This window comes from Microcaecilia unicolor, chromosome 11 (assembly GCF_901765095.1).
Source record: "Microcaecilia unicolor chromosome 11, aMicUni1.1, whole genome shotgun sequence".
NCBI lineage: Eukaryota > Metazoa > Chordata > Amphibia > Gymnophiona > Siphonopidae > Microcaecilia > Microcaecilia unicolor.
This window is the reverse complement of record NC_044041.1, coordinates 173,386,341-173,404,488: the sequence shown is the minus strand read 5'-3', so window position 1 is coordinate 173,404,488 and position 18,148 is coordinate 173,386,341. Positions and strand designations below refer to the sequence as shown.

At 43.9% G+C, this 18,148-nt stretch overlaps 1 protein-coding gene across 1 annotated transcript in view; it reads left to right on the top strand.

The window, feature by feature from the left end:
- LOC115481007 (cytochrome P450 2G1-like) overlaps positions 1–18,148 on the top strand; it is a 140,426-nt gene that overhangs the window by 39,615 nt on the left and 82,663 nt on the right. Inside the window, exon 5 of the mRNA XM_030219992.1 lies at positions 15,098–15,274. Within this exon, the coding sequence (XP_030075852.1) occupies positions 15,098–15,274 (177 nt within the window). The remainder of the gene's footprint in view (positions 1–15,097; positions 15,275–18,148) is intronic.

Here is an 18,148-nt window from a genome sequence, read left to right as displayed (position 1 = left end):
TATGGGCATCTTATCATTTAGCGAGCACTGTGAGCATGCGCAATAGCCCCCTTGTATCAAACCACGCTAGCGGCTGCTGGTGCGGTAAGGTCACTTTGAATGGGCTCCATTGGCATTGCCGTGTGGCAGCCGCTAACGTGGCTTGATAAAAGGGGGCCTTGGAATCTCTTAGCTCACCTTAGTAAAAGTTCTGCATTGTATTTTGTATTGTATTTGCAGCATAGTAGCCAAAGTAAGCAGCAAATTCCTGCCAGAGCTCACAATTACTGTTCCTTTTATGTCAAAATGCTCCAACCCAGTTATCTCCTGCTGAGTTTGGCCCCTTTATTTATTTAGCAGCTTATACCACTTTTCCAAAGTTATAACTACAATAAAGCCATGAAAGTTACAATTCAAGAACAGACTAAAAACAGAATTAAAATATCACATTAAAAACTTGTTCAAAAAGCCAAGCCTACAATGTTTTTGGAAAAACAAGAGGTCTCTTGATATTTTCTGCCATTTTTAACAGCTGTATAAGAAGTACGGTCCTGTTTTCACGATTTACATGGGTCTTCGTCGAGTGGTGGTGATTTGTGGATATGATGCTGTGAAGGAAGCCCTAATAACTCGATCAGAGGATTTCAGTGAAAGAGGAGATCTGCCCTCATTTGACAAGGTGTTTCGCAAACACGGTAAGAAACATTTTCAAAGGAAACCTCAGTCTTCCACAGTGGCAACAGCAACCTGAGACTCAAGTTACTTTAATTTCCTTATCAAACTATTACATACTACTTTTTGGAATATAAAGCAAAGAGACTGACAGATTCAATGGGAGATACAAAACACCACAAAAAACAGAAGACTCAAAGAAGACAGTCTCTTGATGTCAATAAATTGAGAGAACCAAAGAAGAAGGAATTTTATCTTTATGGACACTGTAGCAGTGGCATAGCTACATGGGGCCACAGGGGTCTGGGCACCCCCAAATTTCCTCCAGGCCCCTGGTTTTGCTGGTGGGGGTCCCCAACCCCTGCCAGCTGAAGCCTAGTCCAGCGTTGGTCTCCGGCACCGCCTTGTTGCCTGCCCTGCTCTCTTCCCCTCATGTCCTGCATGCTCCTTTTAGTGAAATTGAGCATGCTCAGTTTCACTTAAAGGAGCATGCAGGACGTGAGGAGGAAGAGAGAGCAGGGCAGGCAACGCGGCAGTGCTGGAGACCAGTGCTGGAGAAGGCTTCAATAGCGGGGTTTGGGGACCCCCGCCAGCCAAGGTATTTGCTGCAGTAGTGGGTGGGGAGTGACAGGGCAACGCAGTGAGGTGGCGGGGGGGGGGGGGGGGGAGACTGCGGCGGGGCAGCAGACTAAAATGTGCCCCCCATCTCAGGCTCTGGCCCCCTCCCACCGTAAGGTCTGGCTATGCCCCTGCACTGTAGTAGCTTTTGTCTGTGTCAGCACAGCCCATTCTGTATTTCCCATGAGGCAGATCAAGGGTAGAAAGGAAGTGGTAACTCACAGGGTGCTACCAATTCTGCCAGTAGTACCTGCCATGGTGCCTACTTTCCCCTTAAATGCATCCCACTGATCCCTCATGGTGCCTACTTTTCCCCTTAAATGCATCCCACTGACCCCCCTGTCTCCGGTATTGCATTTTCTTCCACCTCAGCAGTGATTGCGGAATCTCAGTGTTTCATCTATGCCAAATACTGAGCGTCTTTTTCAAGACACCAGTGTTCTACACAACAAAGTCCATTCATTTCATATGAGATATCTTATCCACACAAAGGCCCCTGAGGCAGGCACTTGGCCGAAACATGGTGCCATGCCGGGATCTATCAATAAAGGTTTTTTCTTCCATTACTTCGTTGTCCTGATGTTCCTGAAGTTGCCCTGATGGTCACACTACTCCTTTATTCTGTTCCATATCACATAATGGATCACAGTCTTCTGCTTCCGCAGTTCCCTCATCAACTGAATCAGTATCTGACAAAACTTGCTTTATACACTTCTCCACAGTGAACAGGGTTCACATACTACTCTATTGGCTTTACAGGCAGACTCTCCCATACTGTTGCTGCCACTACCTTCTACTGCCTCCACTTTCTTTTGCTTCTTTGTAGAGATGGAAACAGATAGCTGCTGTTTCAACTTTTCAATAAAAGCTACCTTTCCAACTACTTCTCTCATTTTTCTAATCTCTCTCCAGAACACATGCACTATTTAGAAAATAGTGCCCTCTTTGCAAATAGTATGCATGTTTTAGGAAGAGTGTGACCTCTTTGCAAAGTCTACATGCTCTCAACAAAATGCTGGAAAAAAACTGTTTAATTATTAGGTCTGTCATCTCCATTTGGGCAGTGGAGCCATGGCCCTTTTACTACCCTGGACAAAATTGCATATCCCCTCTAAGTGCTTAATTACCCAACCTGGTATCTGCTCATGACGGTTTCACACAGAGCAGCAGCAGGCTCCTTAATTAGAAAGAAACCCAGTATTCAGTAGATATATAATATAAACTGGGCACTGACAAGCTCCATAATCAGAAGGACTCACTGGGATATAAGAAGACAGTTTATTACAATCTCACCAATAGCAGTACAGGCAAATCAGGCAGTCACATGGTGGAACAGCATTACATGACACGTCCTCTCTCTCTCTGGCCTTCTGGAGTCTTCTCTTGTAGCCTTCCTTCTCCCTTCTGCTCTAATACCCCTCAGACTGCTTCCTTTATACTATTTTGGCCCCATTGATTCCAATGGACCCTAGCTTTGTCACCAGGGCTCTTGGCCCTTATCAGTTGATCAGAATGACGTCACATATTCTCAAGCTCTAAGTATAAACAAGATATGCTCAAAGCGCATCTTGTGAGATGACTTCACAGGTCATTTTGCTCTTCTCAGCTCCCCCTTCCCTCCACTTGCGTCTGACCCTCTGCTATCTTTCAGTTTAATCAAAACATCTTGCTCATGACTTCTTGCAGGTGCCAGTCTCAGGATGGTTGACAAGAGCAAATGCCCCCTCCCTTGCCAGCTCTCAATTACCTCATTTCAGCATTTGCTACAGTGAACTGTAACTGTGTCAAAGGTGATTTCTGATTCTTAAAGGCCTAGCTCTTAGCCTGAGCCATTTGCCTGTATTTTACTGAGAGCAAGGGCTAGCATATTTCTACAAAACACAACAACAAAAAATAATCTCAGGAACGACAAGGGAAGTGTCAAGAAATGAAAATTTCCCAGAGACTATCTTCAGTGTCTCATGAGACCTTCAACCCTCTCCCCTCAGCCTAGATGTTGGGCATAAAAAGGGTCCCCCTAGACCTGCTACACTCAGGAGACCTCCATCCTTCCCTGGTATTTAATGTGCCCTCCTCTCAGCTCCAACACAGGGCATACATTTCAGAAGTCCCTCCTCCCCCTTTTCCTTCCATTGTGAAATATGGAACCAGTAGGAAAGAATTAACTTGGGATCACTCCTATCTCATTGGATATTGGCTATGTGGTTATGTATGAAGGCAGAGGGTGAGGAGCAGGCAAGGAGAAATTTAGATATAAACTTTGTACTGTCACAACACCGTTTATTTTAGTTTTGGTTTTTTTTTTCCTTTGGTTTCTTAATTTTATTTTCATTTCAAAGAAACAAAATGAAAAATCACAAACAAAACAGAGTTTTTGGTGTGCACAACCCTGGTATTATCTGGCCAATTCAGACTAATACGCTGGCATACTGTAATCTAAAAACAGTCCAAAATATATTTTTTTCTTTTTATTATTACTAGGGGTTGCTTTCAGCAATGGGGAGACCTGGAAGCAGCTCCGGAGATTCACCCTCTCGACCCTGAGGGATTTTGGATTCGGGAAAAGGAGCATCGAAAACCGAGTCCAAGAGGAAGCCAAGTGCCTGGTGGAAGAGTTCAGGAAAAAAAAAGGCAGGAAATACAGTTTTTTGCATTTTCTTAAGGTTCAGGGTCTGCTGACAAAGGAATTATTGGGCTACCATAATCACTAACAGGAGAAGTTGTCACACTGTATTAAAGCCTTAAGTCACATTAATTGCCCATTAATGCGACTTACAAGGCTTTAACGAATCTTGTCTTGCTCTAATGCATTGATAATTATGTCACTGCAGGTTACATAGTAATGAGATGCAAAACATGGAAATGTGTAGAAAGTAGTTCATTACTATATAAAAACCATAAGTTGTCTTGCAGTGAACACCAGGTGACACCGCAAGTCACGTTATTGCCATAAAATCACAATAAAATAATCCTAGACAAAAGTTGGAGTGATTTTACAGTGCTGGGAGCACTAGGCCTCAAAGCCATAGCCCAACGCTCCCGGGCCAGAGTTTAAAGGGACCATAGTGCTGATCCAGACCCTGCCACCCCCCAATCATATTCCCATCCAGGATGGAGCAATCCCCAGTTGCTCATAATCTGCTAGTGCTACCTCCAAAATAGCGTCTTTAATGGTAGTTTCACGCTACTACCGTTAAAGGTCATATTTCCTTGTATAGAAAAAAGCAAAAGTAGCATGATACTATTGTTAGGTGCACGGGTTTGAGGCCCGATGCTCCTGAGCTGCTACAATAATGCTGTTTGTGAGGTGGCTCTCAAGCAGAGTTATTCATTTACAATGGAAGTCAGCAACCTGCAGTACTGAGATACCATAGATTGTTGACTCCCAGAGTAAATCAAAGTATGATATAAGCACCTTGATAACTTGCCTCATAAATTTGCTGAAATACATTTATAGGATATCAAGATGTGTATTGCAGTCAATTATACTTGGAGACAGAGTCATTGAACCCATTGTTTAATTCTGTCATCTCAGTATAACAAATATAATCCCACTACTTTAAATACTCTCAACCTTTCTTTACCAATCTCAGATAGTTTGAAACTCCTAGGGATCACTATTGATCGACATTTAACATTGGAGACTCAAACGAATAAAACCATTTTTTCCTCATGATGTCTTCTGCAATCTGATACAATCTATGGTCTTAAGTCAGATAGACTACTGCAATGCTATCTATGCAGGATGTAAGGAACAACTACTAAAGAAATTACAAACAGCTCAAAACACTGCGGCTAGACTGATCTTTGGAAAACCCAAAGTTATCAAGGTGCTTATTTGAATGCAAAACCACTTTGAGAAATTTCGCACTGGCTCCCCATTAGAGAACGAGTAGCCTTTAAAATATGCACACTAATTCACAGGATAATCTTCGGTGAAGTCCCAGAATATATATTCAAATTAATTGACTTACCACCCAGAAACAGATTCAGTACCTCAAGATCATATCTGAATTTACACTACCCAGACTGTAATGGCCTTAAATACAAATCAATTTACGCCACCAACTTTACATATATAGGCACTCAATTATGGAATGCTCTACCCAAACAAGTAAACTCTACCCAGAACTACTTAAATTTCCGAAAATTATTGCAATCAGTATTGTTTAAGAAGGCTTATTCCCCAGGTTTAACCTAACTTGAATTAACTATTACTATAAATTCAGATCCAAGGACAATAATTACCTGTTATTATCTCTTGCCTTTTGATGTTTAATTGTTATTTTATATCTTATTCTCAATTTGCATAATTGTTCTTCTTGTACTGTAGCTTGCACTACAGACTTTGTAAGCCACTTTGAGCCTGTGATCAGTGGGGAAATGTGGGATATAAATGTAATAATAAATAAATAAATAATATTTTGAATGACATCAGTCCATTGCTATAGTTCCCCTAGAAGCACACATAATGTCTACCATTTCTCCCCCAACAGACCTAAAATATCTTTTGCACCACCAGTCCAAGTGTCTGAATTTCATTGCCTGTCTTTCTCTTTACTTGCCCTAGAAATGCCCTTTGATCCCACCTTCTTCTTCAGCCAAGCGACCTCAAATGTCATCTGCTCCATTGTCTTCGGCAACCGGTTTGACTATGAGGACAAGGAATTTCTCACCTTACTTCAAATGATAAATGAGAGCTTTCAACTCAGCAGCTCTTTCTGGGGACAGGTAAGGGAAAGGATTTTTCTGGCAGAGATATTACTCTATGCTAAGTGTGATCAGCCATGAGATGAAAGCTTTAGGGTGGTAGAAGAGTCAGATGACTGTCAGTATTATATTTGGGACTTCTGGTTTTAGGTTTTAACTGAAAAATGCCAACAAAACATAGAAATAGATGTTGATTGAAGAAAGAACCACCCTCAGGGGCCAATGCAGAAAGCTACCGCAGGCCTAACCACATAGCTACTGAGGTTTGAATGCGAGTTCTATGTGTCGAGCAATGTAATGTGATAACATAGAGGGGCATAATCGAATGGGGGCGGCCATCTATAAGGGCGCCCATCTCTAAGGACGGCCCCGTAAAGAAGCGTACCCGACCGTATTATCGAAACAAGATGGGCGGCCATCTTTCATTTCGATAATATGGTCGAGGATGGCCAAATCTCAACATTTGGGTTGACCTTAGAGATGGCTGACATTGGTTTTCGCCAATAATGGAAACTAAGGGTGGCCATCTCAAAACCGGGAGTAGCCAGCATTTGTAGTGCATTGATCTCCCTCACATGCCAGGACACCAACCGGGCACCCTAGGGGGCACTGCAGTGGACTTCACAAATTGCTCCCAGGTGCATAGCTCCCTTACCTTGTGTGCTGAGTCCCCCAACCCCCCCCAAACCCCACTCCCACTGTATAACACTACCATAACCCTTAAAGGGTAATGGGGGGCACCTAGATGTGGGTACAGTGGGTTTCGGGTAGGTTTTGGAGGGCTCACATATACCACCATAAGTGTAACAGGTAGGGGGGGATGGGCCTGGGTCCGCCTGCCTGAAGTGCACTGCACCCACTAAAACTGCTCCAGGGACCTGCATACTACTGTCATGGAACTGGGTATAACATTTGAGGCTGGCATAGAGGCAGGCAAAAAAATGTTTTTTTAAATTAATTTTTTTGGGTGGGAGGGGGTTGGTAGCCACTGGGGGAGTAAGGGGAGGTCATCCCCGATTCCCTCCAGTGGTCATCTGGTCAGTTCGGGCACCTTTTCGAGGCTTGGTCGTGAAACAAAAGGGACCAACTAAAGTCGGCTAAATGCTCGTCAGGGATGCCCTTCTTTTTTCCATTATCAGCCGAGGACGGCCATCTCTTAACCACGCCCCTGTCCCGCCTTTGGTACACTGGCGACACACCCCCTTGAACTTTGGCCGTCCCCACGACGGAAAGCAATTGAGGGCGGCAAAATCGGCTTTCGATTATGCAGATTTGGCTGGCCCTGAGAGAAGGACGCCCATCTCCCAATTTGTGTCGGAAGATAGGCGCCCTTCTCTTTCGAAAATGAGCTGGATAGTAACATAGTAGGTGACGGCAGAGAAAGACCTGTACGGTTCATCCAGTCTGCCCACAAGATAAATTCATATGTGCTACTTTATGTGTATACCTGACCTTGATTTGTATCTGTCATTTTTAGGGCACAGACCATAGAAGTCTGCCCAGCACTAGCCCCACCTCCCAACCACTAGCCCCGCCTCCTACCACCAGCTCTGCCACCCAATCTCCGCTAAGCTTCTGAGGATCCATTCCTTCTGAACAGGATTCCTTTATGTTTATCCCACGCATTTTTGAATTCCGTTACCGTTTTCATCTCCACCACCTACCGCGGGAGGGCATTCCAAGTATCCACCACTCTCTCCATGAAAAAATACTTCCTGACGTTTTTCTTGAGTCTGCCCCCCTTCAATCTCATTTCATGTCCTCTAGTTCTACCACATTCCCATCTCTGGAAAAGATTTGTTTGCGGATTAATACCTTTAAAATATTTGAACATCTGTATCATATCACCCCTGTTTCTTCTTTCCTCCAGCGTATACATGTTCAGGTCAGCAAGTCTCTCCTCATACGTCTTGTAACGCAAATCCCATACCATTTTTGTAGCTTTTCTTTGCACCGTTTCAATTCTTTTTACATCCTTAGCAAGATACGGCCTCCAAAACTGAACACAATACTTCAGGTGGGGCCTCACCAACGACTTATACAGGTGCATCAACACCTCCTTTCTTCTGCTGGTCACATCTCTCTATATACAGCCTAGCAACTTTTTAGCTACAGTCACCGCCTTGTCACACTTTCGTCGCCTTCAGATCCTATCACCCCAAGATCCCTCTCCCTGTCTGTACATATCAGACTCTCACCGCCTAACACATACGTCTCCCATGGATTTCTACTCCCTAAGTGCATCACTTTGCATTTCTTCACATTGAATTTTAATTGCCAAACCTTAGACCATTCTTCTAGCTTCTGCAGATCCTTTTTCATGTTTTCCACTCCCTCCTGGGTGTCCACTCTGTTACAAATCTTAGTATCATCCACAAAAAGGCAAACTTTACCTTCTAACCCTTCGGCAATGTCACTCACAAATATATTGAACAGAATCAGCCCCAGCACCAATCCCTGAGGCACTCCACTACTCACCTTTCCCTCATCCGAGTGAATTCCATTAACCACCACCCTCTGGCGTCTGTCTGTCAACCAGTTCCTAATCCAGTTCACCAGGTCGGGTCCTATCTTCAGCCTGTCAAGTTTATTCAAGAGCCTCCTGTGGGGAACTGTCTCAAAAGCTTTCCTGAAGTCTAAGTAGATTACGTCTATAGCATATCCATGATTCAATTCTCTGGTCACCCAGTCAAAGAATTCAATGAGACTCGTTTGGCACGATTTACCTTTGGTAAAACCATGTTGTCTCAGATCTTGCAACTTATTGGCTTCCAGGAAACTCACTATCCTTTCCTTCAGCATCGCTTCCATTACTTTTCCAATAACCGAAGTGCGGCTTACCGGCCTGTAGTTTCCAGTTTCTTCCCTATCACCACTTTTGTGAAGAGGGACAACATCCGCTGTTCTCCAATCCCACGGAACCTCTCCCGTCTCCAAGGATTTATTAAACAAATCTTTAAAAGGACTCACCAGAACCTCTCTGAGCTCCCTCAATATCCTGGGGTGGATCCCGTTCGGTCCCATGGCTTTGTCCACCTTTAGATTTTCAAGTTGTTCATACACACTCTCTTCTGTGAACGGTGCTATATCCACTCTATTCTCATATATACTTTTGCCAGTCAATCGCGGTCCTTCTCCAAGATTTTCTTCTGTGAAAACAGAACAAAAGTATCTATTTAGAAAATTTGCTTTTTCTTCATCATTATCTACATAGTGGTTCACAGCATCTTTCAGTCTCACAATTCCCTTTTTAGTCTTCCTCCTTTCACTAATATACCTGAAGAAATTTTTGTCACTCCTCCTTACATTTCTAGCCATTTGTTCTTCAGCTAGCGCTTTTGCCAGATGTATCTCTCTCTTGGCTTCTTTCAGTTTCATCCGGTATTCCTCTCCATGTTCCTCTTCTTGAGTTTTTCTGTATTTCAGGAACGCCAACTCTTTAGCCTTTATTTTTTCAACCACTTGCTTGGAGAACCATATCGGTTTCCTTTTTCTCTTGCTTTTATTTATTCCCCTTACATAAAGGTTTGTGGCCATATTTATAGCTTCTTTCAGCCTGGACCACTGTCCTTCCACTTCTCTTACATCCTCCCAGCCCATCAGCTCCTTTTTCTTATATCCTCCAAAAACAAGTTTTGGTTCATTGTGGCTTACAATTATCAGGAGGGATTACAGTGTTAGTATTTGATTACATGTAAGGATTAAGTGTGGGTGCTAAGCTTCGTGGAATAAAGGCTGCACATTGCATTAAAATGAATGCTAATGAGGCCATTGAGTATCTCGCAGCAATGCGGAGAGGTAAATGGACTTTTGGTGCATGGTTACTAAGAGAATTTTTCGCCAGGTACAGGGCTGCATATAAGGGTTTGCTGAGAGGATTTATTGAGATTTAACTGTTGGTTTTGCCTCCTTTTGCAACATGTCATTTCTTCTGTGATGATAGAAGGAAAAAATAAAATGAACATTCCTTGAAATGACATGGGGAACAACACAAAATGAACATTTTCTGGCCTTGCACCCCTATCAGATACTAGTACATTGTTGGATTCACATATTCCACAGGCACGATTGCAATTGTTGACCCCTAACATCTGTTCTGCACCTGATTCACACTAGGAAGTAATTTTCAGAGGCAGCATTGGCTAGTGGCTTAATTTATATACCGGCACTGGCATTTATATTAATATACGGCAAAAACACGGCAGCAAGACTAATATTCAAAAAGTCAAATTACGACAGAATAACTCCATTGCTTGCAGTGCTACACTGGCTCTAAGTTAAGGCTAGACTATTCTTCAAAACTAGCACCTTAATCTTCAAAATACTATCAGGCTTATTTTTGAAAGAGAAGGACGCCCATCTTCCAACACAGATCGGGAGATGGGGGTCCTTCTATCGGGGTCACCCAAATCGGCATAATCAAAAGCCGATTTTGGGCGTCCTCAACTGCTTTCCGTCACAGGGACGACCAAAATTCACGGCGGCATGTCAGCACTGTACCAAAGGTGGGACTGGGGCATGATTTAGAGATGGCGTCCTCGGCCGATAATGGAAAAAAGAAGGGCGTCCCTGACGAGCATTTGGATGACTTTACTTGGTCCATTTTTTTTCACGACCAAGCCTCGAAAAGATGCCCAAATTGACCAGATGACCACTGGAGGGAATCGGGGATGTCCTCCCCTTACTCCCCCCAGTGGCCACCAACCCCCTCCCACCCCAAAAAATTAAAAACATTTTTTGCCAGCTTCTATGCCAGCCTCAAATGTCATACCCAGCTCCATGACAGCAGTATGCAAGTCCCTGGAGCAGTTTTTAGTGGGTGCAGTGCACTTCCGGCAGGCAGACCCAGGCCCATCCCCCCCTACCTGTTACACTTGTGGTGGTAAATGTTGAGCCCTCCAAACACCCCCAAACCCCACTATACCCACATGTAGGTGCCTCCCTTCACCCCTTAGGGCTATGATAGTGGTGTACAGTTGTGGGGAGTGGGTTTTGGGGGGGGCTCAGCACCGAAGGTAAGGGAGCTATGCACCTGGGAGCAATTTGTGAAGTCCATTGCAGTGCCCCCTAGGGTGCCCGGTTTGTGTCCTGGCATGTGAGTGGGACCAGTGCAATATGAATGCTGGCTTCTCCCATGACCAAATAGCTTGGATTTGGTCGTTTTTGAGATGGGCATCCTCGGTTTCCATTTTCGCCGAAAACCGGGAACAACCATCTCAAAAACGACCTAAGGATGACCATCTCTAAGGTCGACCTAAATTTCATGATTTTGGCATCCCCGACCGTATTATCGAAAAGAAAGATGGGTGCCCATCTTGTTTCGATAATACGGGTTGCCCCGTCCCTTTACGGGGGCCGTCCTGCGAGGACGCCCTCATGACAACTTGGGCGCCCCATTCGATTATGCCCCTCAATAGGCATGGCTCCTGACTACATGCTAGACCTGATCGAACTATCTCCAAAAAATGCAAACCCAGGTACCTGGAACTACTTATTACTCCACCTACCCAACTGCAGCTATACCATCTACAAATCCATCTACAGTACATGTCTGGATTCAACTACCTGGGCTCTAAATGGTGGCACTCAATCCCCAAGGACATAGTATCAACAACTCTCTCCAGTTTAGGACTAAAAACGTATTTATTCAAGGAAGCTTATGGCTAACCTCATGCATAGAAAAGTTCCTTAATTACATGAAATCAAATACTAACACTGTAATCCCTCCTTATAATTGTAAGCCATAATGAACCAAAACTTGTTTTTGGATAATTGTAGGATATAAGAAAAATGGATAAATAAATAAGTAAATAAATATACATATTCAGAACTGCTATGGGCTGGATTCAGTAAATGGTGCCCAAAATTTATAGTCCCCCAAAATTGGCACTAGACACGTGGAGGGGCATAATCGAATGTGAATGCCCATCTTCATGGGCGTCTATCTCTAGAAACGTCTACGAGAAGGGGCGGTCCGAAACGTATTTTCGAAAAAGATGGGCGGCCATCTTTTCTTTCGAAAATACGGTTTAAACCAGCCAAAAGCCTAGGATTTGGGCGGATTTGAGATGGGCGCCCGTGGTTTTCAGTGATAATGGAAACCGAAGGCGGCCATTGCAAACACAAACAAATCCAAGGCATTTGGTCATGGGAGGGGCCAGCATTCATAGTGAACTGATCCCCCTCACATGCCAGGACATCAACCGGGCACCCTAGGGGCACTTTAAAAAAATTTAAAAAAACATTAAATCACCTCCCAGATCCATAGCTCCCTTACCTTGGGTGCTAAGCCCCCCCAAATCTCCCCCAAAACCCACTCCCCACAACTCTACGCCATTACCATAGCACTTATGGGTTAAGGGGGGCACCTACATTTACCACCACAAGTGTAACAGGTAGGGGGGGTATGGGCCTGGGTCTGCCTGCCTGAAGTGCGCAGCACCCAGTAAAAACTGCTCCAGGGACCTGCATTCTGCTGTGATGGAGCTGGGTATCAGGGCCATGCCTAGGGTCTCTGGTGCCCCCCTGCAGACTATCAGTTGGCGCCCCCCCCCCCCCCTTACACACACGGAGCTCACAGCTGTATGTCTCTCTTGGCCAAACCGTCAGTTGCTCTCACTCTGTTCCCGGGCAGATTTTCTAACAGGAGCTGATCATCTAATCAGAGAGCTCTATTTGAATGCAGATTAACATACAGATTAACATGCAGATTAACATAATGGGAATTTTTAATCAAAAATACTAGATAAACCTTTCGATTTTGGATCAAACTTCACAGTTTTGATCAAAGCCATGCCCTAACATTAAGGCTGTAAACATTTCCATCAATTTTTACCTATAAATATGCAAATGAGAACCTCCCAAAAATGGACTAATTTGCATATGATTTAAACAAATCTGAGCATATGACAACCAAACGCCTTTCTTTTTTCCATTGATCGCCAAGGGCGCCCATCTCTCCTCGGCCGATAAACACGCCCCAGTCCCGCCTTCACCACACCTCCGACATGCCCCCGTCAACTTTGCCCATTTCCTTGACAGATTGCAGTTGAAGACGCCCAAAATCGGCTTTCGATTATACCGATTTGGGCACCCACGGGAGAAAGACGTCCATCTCCCGATTTGGGTTGAAATATGGGCGTCTTTCTCTTTTGAAAATAAGCTGGATAGTAAATGAAATGACGTGGAGGGGCATAATCGAACGCGAACGCCCATCTCTGAGCCCCCCAAATCCCCCCACAAAACCCACTGCCCACAACTGTACACCATTACCATAGCACTTATGGCTGAAGGAGGGCACCTAGACGTGGGTATAGTGGGTTTTGGGGGCGGTTTGGAGTGCTCTGAGTTAGCAGCACAAGTGTAACAGGTGGGGGGGGGGGGGGATGGGCCTGGGTCCACCTGGCTGAAGGCCACTGCACCCAATAACAACTGCTCCAGGGACCTGCATACTGCTGTCATGGAGCTGGGTATGACATTTAAGGCTGGCATACAGGCTGGAAAAAAAGTTTTTAAAGTTCTTTTTTTGGGGTAAGAGGGGGTTAGTGACTACTGGAGGCGTCAGGGGAGGTCATCCCCGATTCCCTCCAGTGGTCATCTGGTCATTTAGGGCACTTTTTTGGGACTTGTTCGTGAAAAAAAAGGTCCAAAACTAGTGACCTAAATTTGCGTTAAGAACACCTTTCTTTTTTCTATTATCGGCCGAGGGCGCCCATCTCTCCTCGGCCGATAAACACACCCCCAGTCCCATCTTCACCACGCTTCCAACACGCCCCCGTCAACTTTGCCCGTTTCCGCGACAGATTGCAGTTGAAGACTCCCAAAATCAGCTTTTGATTATACCGATTTGGGCGCCCACAGGAGAAAGACGCCCATCTCCCAATTTGGGTCGAAATATGGGCGTCTTTCTCTTTCAAAAATGAGGTGGATAGTAGCATAGTAATGATGGCAGATAAAGACCTGAATGGTTCATCCAGTCTGCCCAACAAGATAAACTCATTTTACATGGTATGTGATACTTTATATGTAAACCAAACACAGTGGGGGTGACACGAGGGATGATGCAGAGCAAAAACATCCAATGGATTCAGAAAGTTCACATCAGAAGGTGAAAGGCCTATAGAACATAGACTAAACACAGGAGAGCTGTGGAACAGTATCGCTGCAATATTATTCTACAGCGCTCCTGCATTTAGTTTACATTCTATAGGCCTTATATACTCGACACCGTGCTGCTTAGCCACATATCATAGCATACAGGGACTCCTGAAGCAGACCCCTGTGGCCGAAACATGATTTTGTGTTGAGTCCATTTAATTGTGAAATTAAGGTTCTGATGTGAGCTTTCTGAGGTTCCTTTGTGTTATCCATGCATGTTTGAATTCCATTACCATTTTCATACATTCCACGTATCTACCACCCTTTCCGTGAAAAAAATACTTCCTGACATTACTCCTGAGTCTGCCCCCCCCCCCCCCCTTCAAACTCAATTCATGTCCTCTAGTTCTACCACCTTCCCATCTCCGGAAAGGTTTGCTTGCAGATTAATACCTTTCAAATATTTGAACATCTGTATCACGTCACAATTCTATAAAGGCTATGAGCCTTTTATAGAATCGCCTTAAGTACTGATTCCCACGCCAAACTTTAGGTTTCCAGCATTTACGCTTGCTGAAACCTGGTATAAATGCTGGTGTCCAAGTTAGGTGAGCTGAAGCCATATGCTATAACTTTTCGGAACGCCCTTGACACACTATGGCCATACCCCCTTTTGAGTTACACACTAATAGATTTAGGCACCATGCCTTATAGAATAGCGTGCAGCCATGTGCACGTGCAGATTTTTATGAATGCCAATTAACGGCAATAATTGATGTTAATTGGGTCGTTACTCATTTAATTTGCATGCGCAATTCTGGGCACCATATATGGAATCCGGATATATATATATATATATATATATATATATATATATATATATATATAACCATTCCAAAGCCAGTACATGCAATTACAGAAGCCAGTCCATCTAACTTAAAAATGGCTGAGCAGTCACAGAAATGAAATACTCTCATGTCTTAGAAGGTCTGAAGCAGAGTTGTGCTTTTGCTTTCGGCAGATGTACACTTCATATACAAACATCATGGATTACTTGCCTGGACCCCACAACAAGATATTTCAGTGTCTTCAGAACCTGGCAGACTTTATTAAAGAAAAAGTGAAGCAGAACCAAGAGACACTGGATCCGGACAATCTTCGTGATTTCATAGACTGTTTCCTCATCAAAATGCAGCAGGTATTTATTACCCTCAGTTGCTAGTAGGGTTTAAAACTTTCTTGCTAACCTATGGTCAGAAAGATGTTTGGGGCTTAATAAGTACAATTTTCAAATTTGGGGGGGGGGGGGGCATCTGTGAGATACTTTTCAAAAGAAACTCGCCACATAGTTTCTGTTTGAAAATTGGGGCTAGCAGGAGCCGCAGATACTCTTATTCCCTAGGACCTTGCACTTATCCTCCACCTGATCCCAACCCTGCCCTCCAGGCAAAAAAAGCACACACATTGGAAAACAGTGTCCCCATTTTTGGCTACTGAACGCAGAAGAATTTCAGTCCAGGGAGTGTACTTGGGTAACTGATAAATTATGTGGATAATTTTCTTTAGATTGTTTAAGAAAATCCAAGAGGCTCCTGGGAACCGATACATTTGTTTTGAATCGCTGCCTCCCATAGGACTCCACTGGACTACTTTGAAGTAGGCCTAGGAGTGCGCCTATGGGGGTGGGAGGGGGGATCAGCCTGCCTTTTGGACCTTGGAGATGGAGAGAGGGGGATCTGCACTGCAGGAGAGGGAGAGAAACCCAGGAAGGCAGATGTCACAAGCCAGAAGTTAACCAGGCCCCAGCCAATATTCTGACCAGTACTTGGTTAACTTTGTGGCTAAAGTTAGGACAGCATTTTTGCTGTCCTAACTTTAGTTGCTTATCTAACTAAACAAGCTGAATATAGCCACTAACTGGTTAGGTCCTGGCTCCTCCCAAGCTCTGTCTATGAACCGGCCTGGCACTAATCAAATACTGCAGGGGCAGTGTGTGATAATATTTAGTGGCACTGTCTGGTTAAGTGCTGATGAATATCAACACTTAACCAGACACTTAGGCAGTCAGAAATGGTTTAACTGGGCAGGACCCACTCCTACCCAGTGAAATCACTTTGAATATCAGGCAGTTGAAGTTTAGTTCTATAGAGTAGGTATTAACATTTATATGCTATTTACATGTATAAAGTGTGTACATATATGCGTATACACCAAAAGCATGTGTAACCATATTCCCGATAGTGTATAATTTGCAAGTGGGGTTTACGTGGGCATAGTCTATGTTGAGTGTATATTTACACACACAACTTTGAAAATGCTTCAAGTTGCGTGCATATCTCTAGATCATGGGTGAACAAGCATGCGGATAAAGGTGAGCTGATTGATATTGTGTATCTGGATTTCAGAAGGCGTTTGACAATGTACCTCATGAAAGACTCCAGAGGAATTGGAGAGTCATGGGATAGGAGGTAGTGTTCTACTGTGGATTAAAACTGGTTAAAAGATAGAAAACAGAGAGTAGGGTTAAATGGTCAGTATTCTCAATGGAGAAAGGTAGTTAGTGGGGTTCCCCAGGGGTCTGTGCTGGGACCGCTGCTTTTTAACATATTTATAAATGACCTAGAGATGAGAGTAATTAGTGAGGTAATTAAATTTGCTGATGACGCAAAGTTATTCAAAGTCGTTAAATCGCGGGAGGATTGTGGAAAATTACAAGAGGACCTTACGAGACTGGGCATCTAAATGGCAGATGACGTTTAATGTGAGCAAATGCAAAGTGATGCATGTGGGAAAGAGGAACCCGAATTATAGCTATGCCATGCAAGGTTCCACATTAGGAGTCACAGACCAAGAAGGGGTCTAGGTGCCGTCGTTGATGATACGTTGAAACCTTCTGCTCAGTGTGCAGATCTGGCTAAGAAAGCAAATAGAATGTAGATATTATTAGGAAAGGAATGGAAAACAAAAATGAGGATGTTATAATGCCTTTGTATCGCTCCATGGTGCGACCGCACCTCGAATATTGTGTTCAATTCTGGTCGCCGCATCTCAAAAAAGATATAGTGGAATTAGAAAAGGTACAGAGAAGGGTGACGGAAACGATAAATGGGATGGGACGACTTCCCTATGAGGGAAGGCTAAAGCGGCTAGGACTCTTCAGCTTGGAGAAAAGGCGGCTGAGGGGAGATATGATAGAGGTCTATAAAATAATGAGTGGAGTTGAACGGGTAGATGTGAAGTGTCTGTTTACGCTTTCCCAAAATACTAGGACTAGGGGGCATGCGATGAAGCTACAATGTAGTAAATTTAAAGCGAATTGGAGAACATTTTTCTTCACTCAACGTGTAATTAAACTCTGGAATTCGTTGCCAGAGAATGTGGTAAGGCAGCTAGGTTAGCGGAGTTTAAAAAAGGTATGATGGCTTCCTAAAGAAAAAGTCCATAGACCATTATTAAATGGACTTGGGAAAAATCCACTATTTCTGGAATAAGCAGTATAGAATGTTTTGTACTTTTTTGGGATCTTGCCAGGTATTGTGATGGTCTTTCCCAATATGGCAATACTTATGTACTTATGTACTAATGCGCCTAATAACATACATGTGTATATACTAGTTATGCTAGGTTTCTATAAAGAAATGTAGGCACCTCCTTTCCTTTTTTAGAATATGCGCCCCTCAGGTGCTCTCCGAGTGTTTATATATAAGTGCACAGTTACAGAATTACCCCCCCCCCCTTGGTGTTCCAACTGGCTCTCTTCAAAGATCAGGGTACCAGAAAAGTGAGATGTACCAAAGAACAAGGCACACAAGACTTTGTGTACAACTAGAGCCTTTATTGAACAAGATCCAAAACACAGTTGGATAGACGACACAACTTTGAATTGCTGTCACGCTGACATATTGCTGGGTTCAATTTGCCTTGTCATTAATTATTTATACGTAGTCACCTACAAGTGCAAAAGGTATCACTGTTGAATCATTTGACTCCTGACACAGGCATTATTGCCAAAACACAGCTGTGTTGAGTCCGATCCTACTACTACTACTTAACATTTCTAAAGCGTTACTAG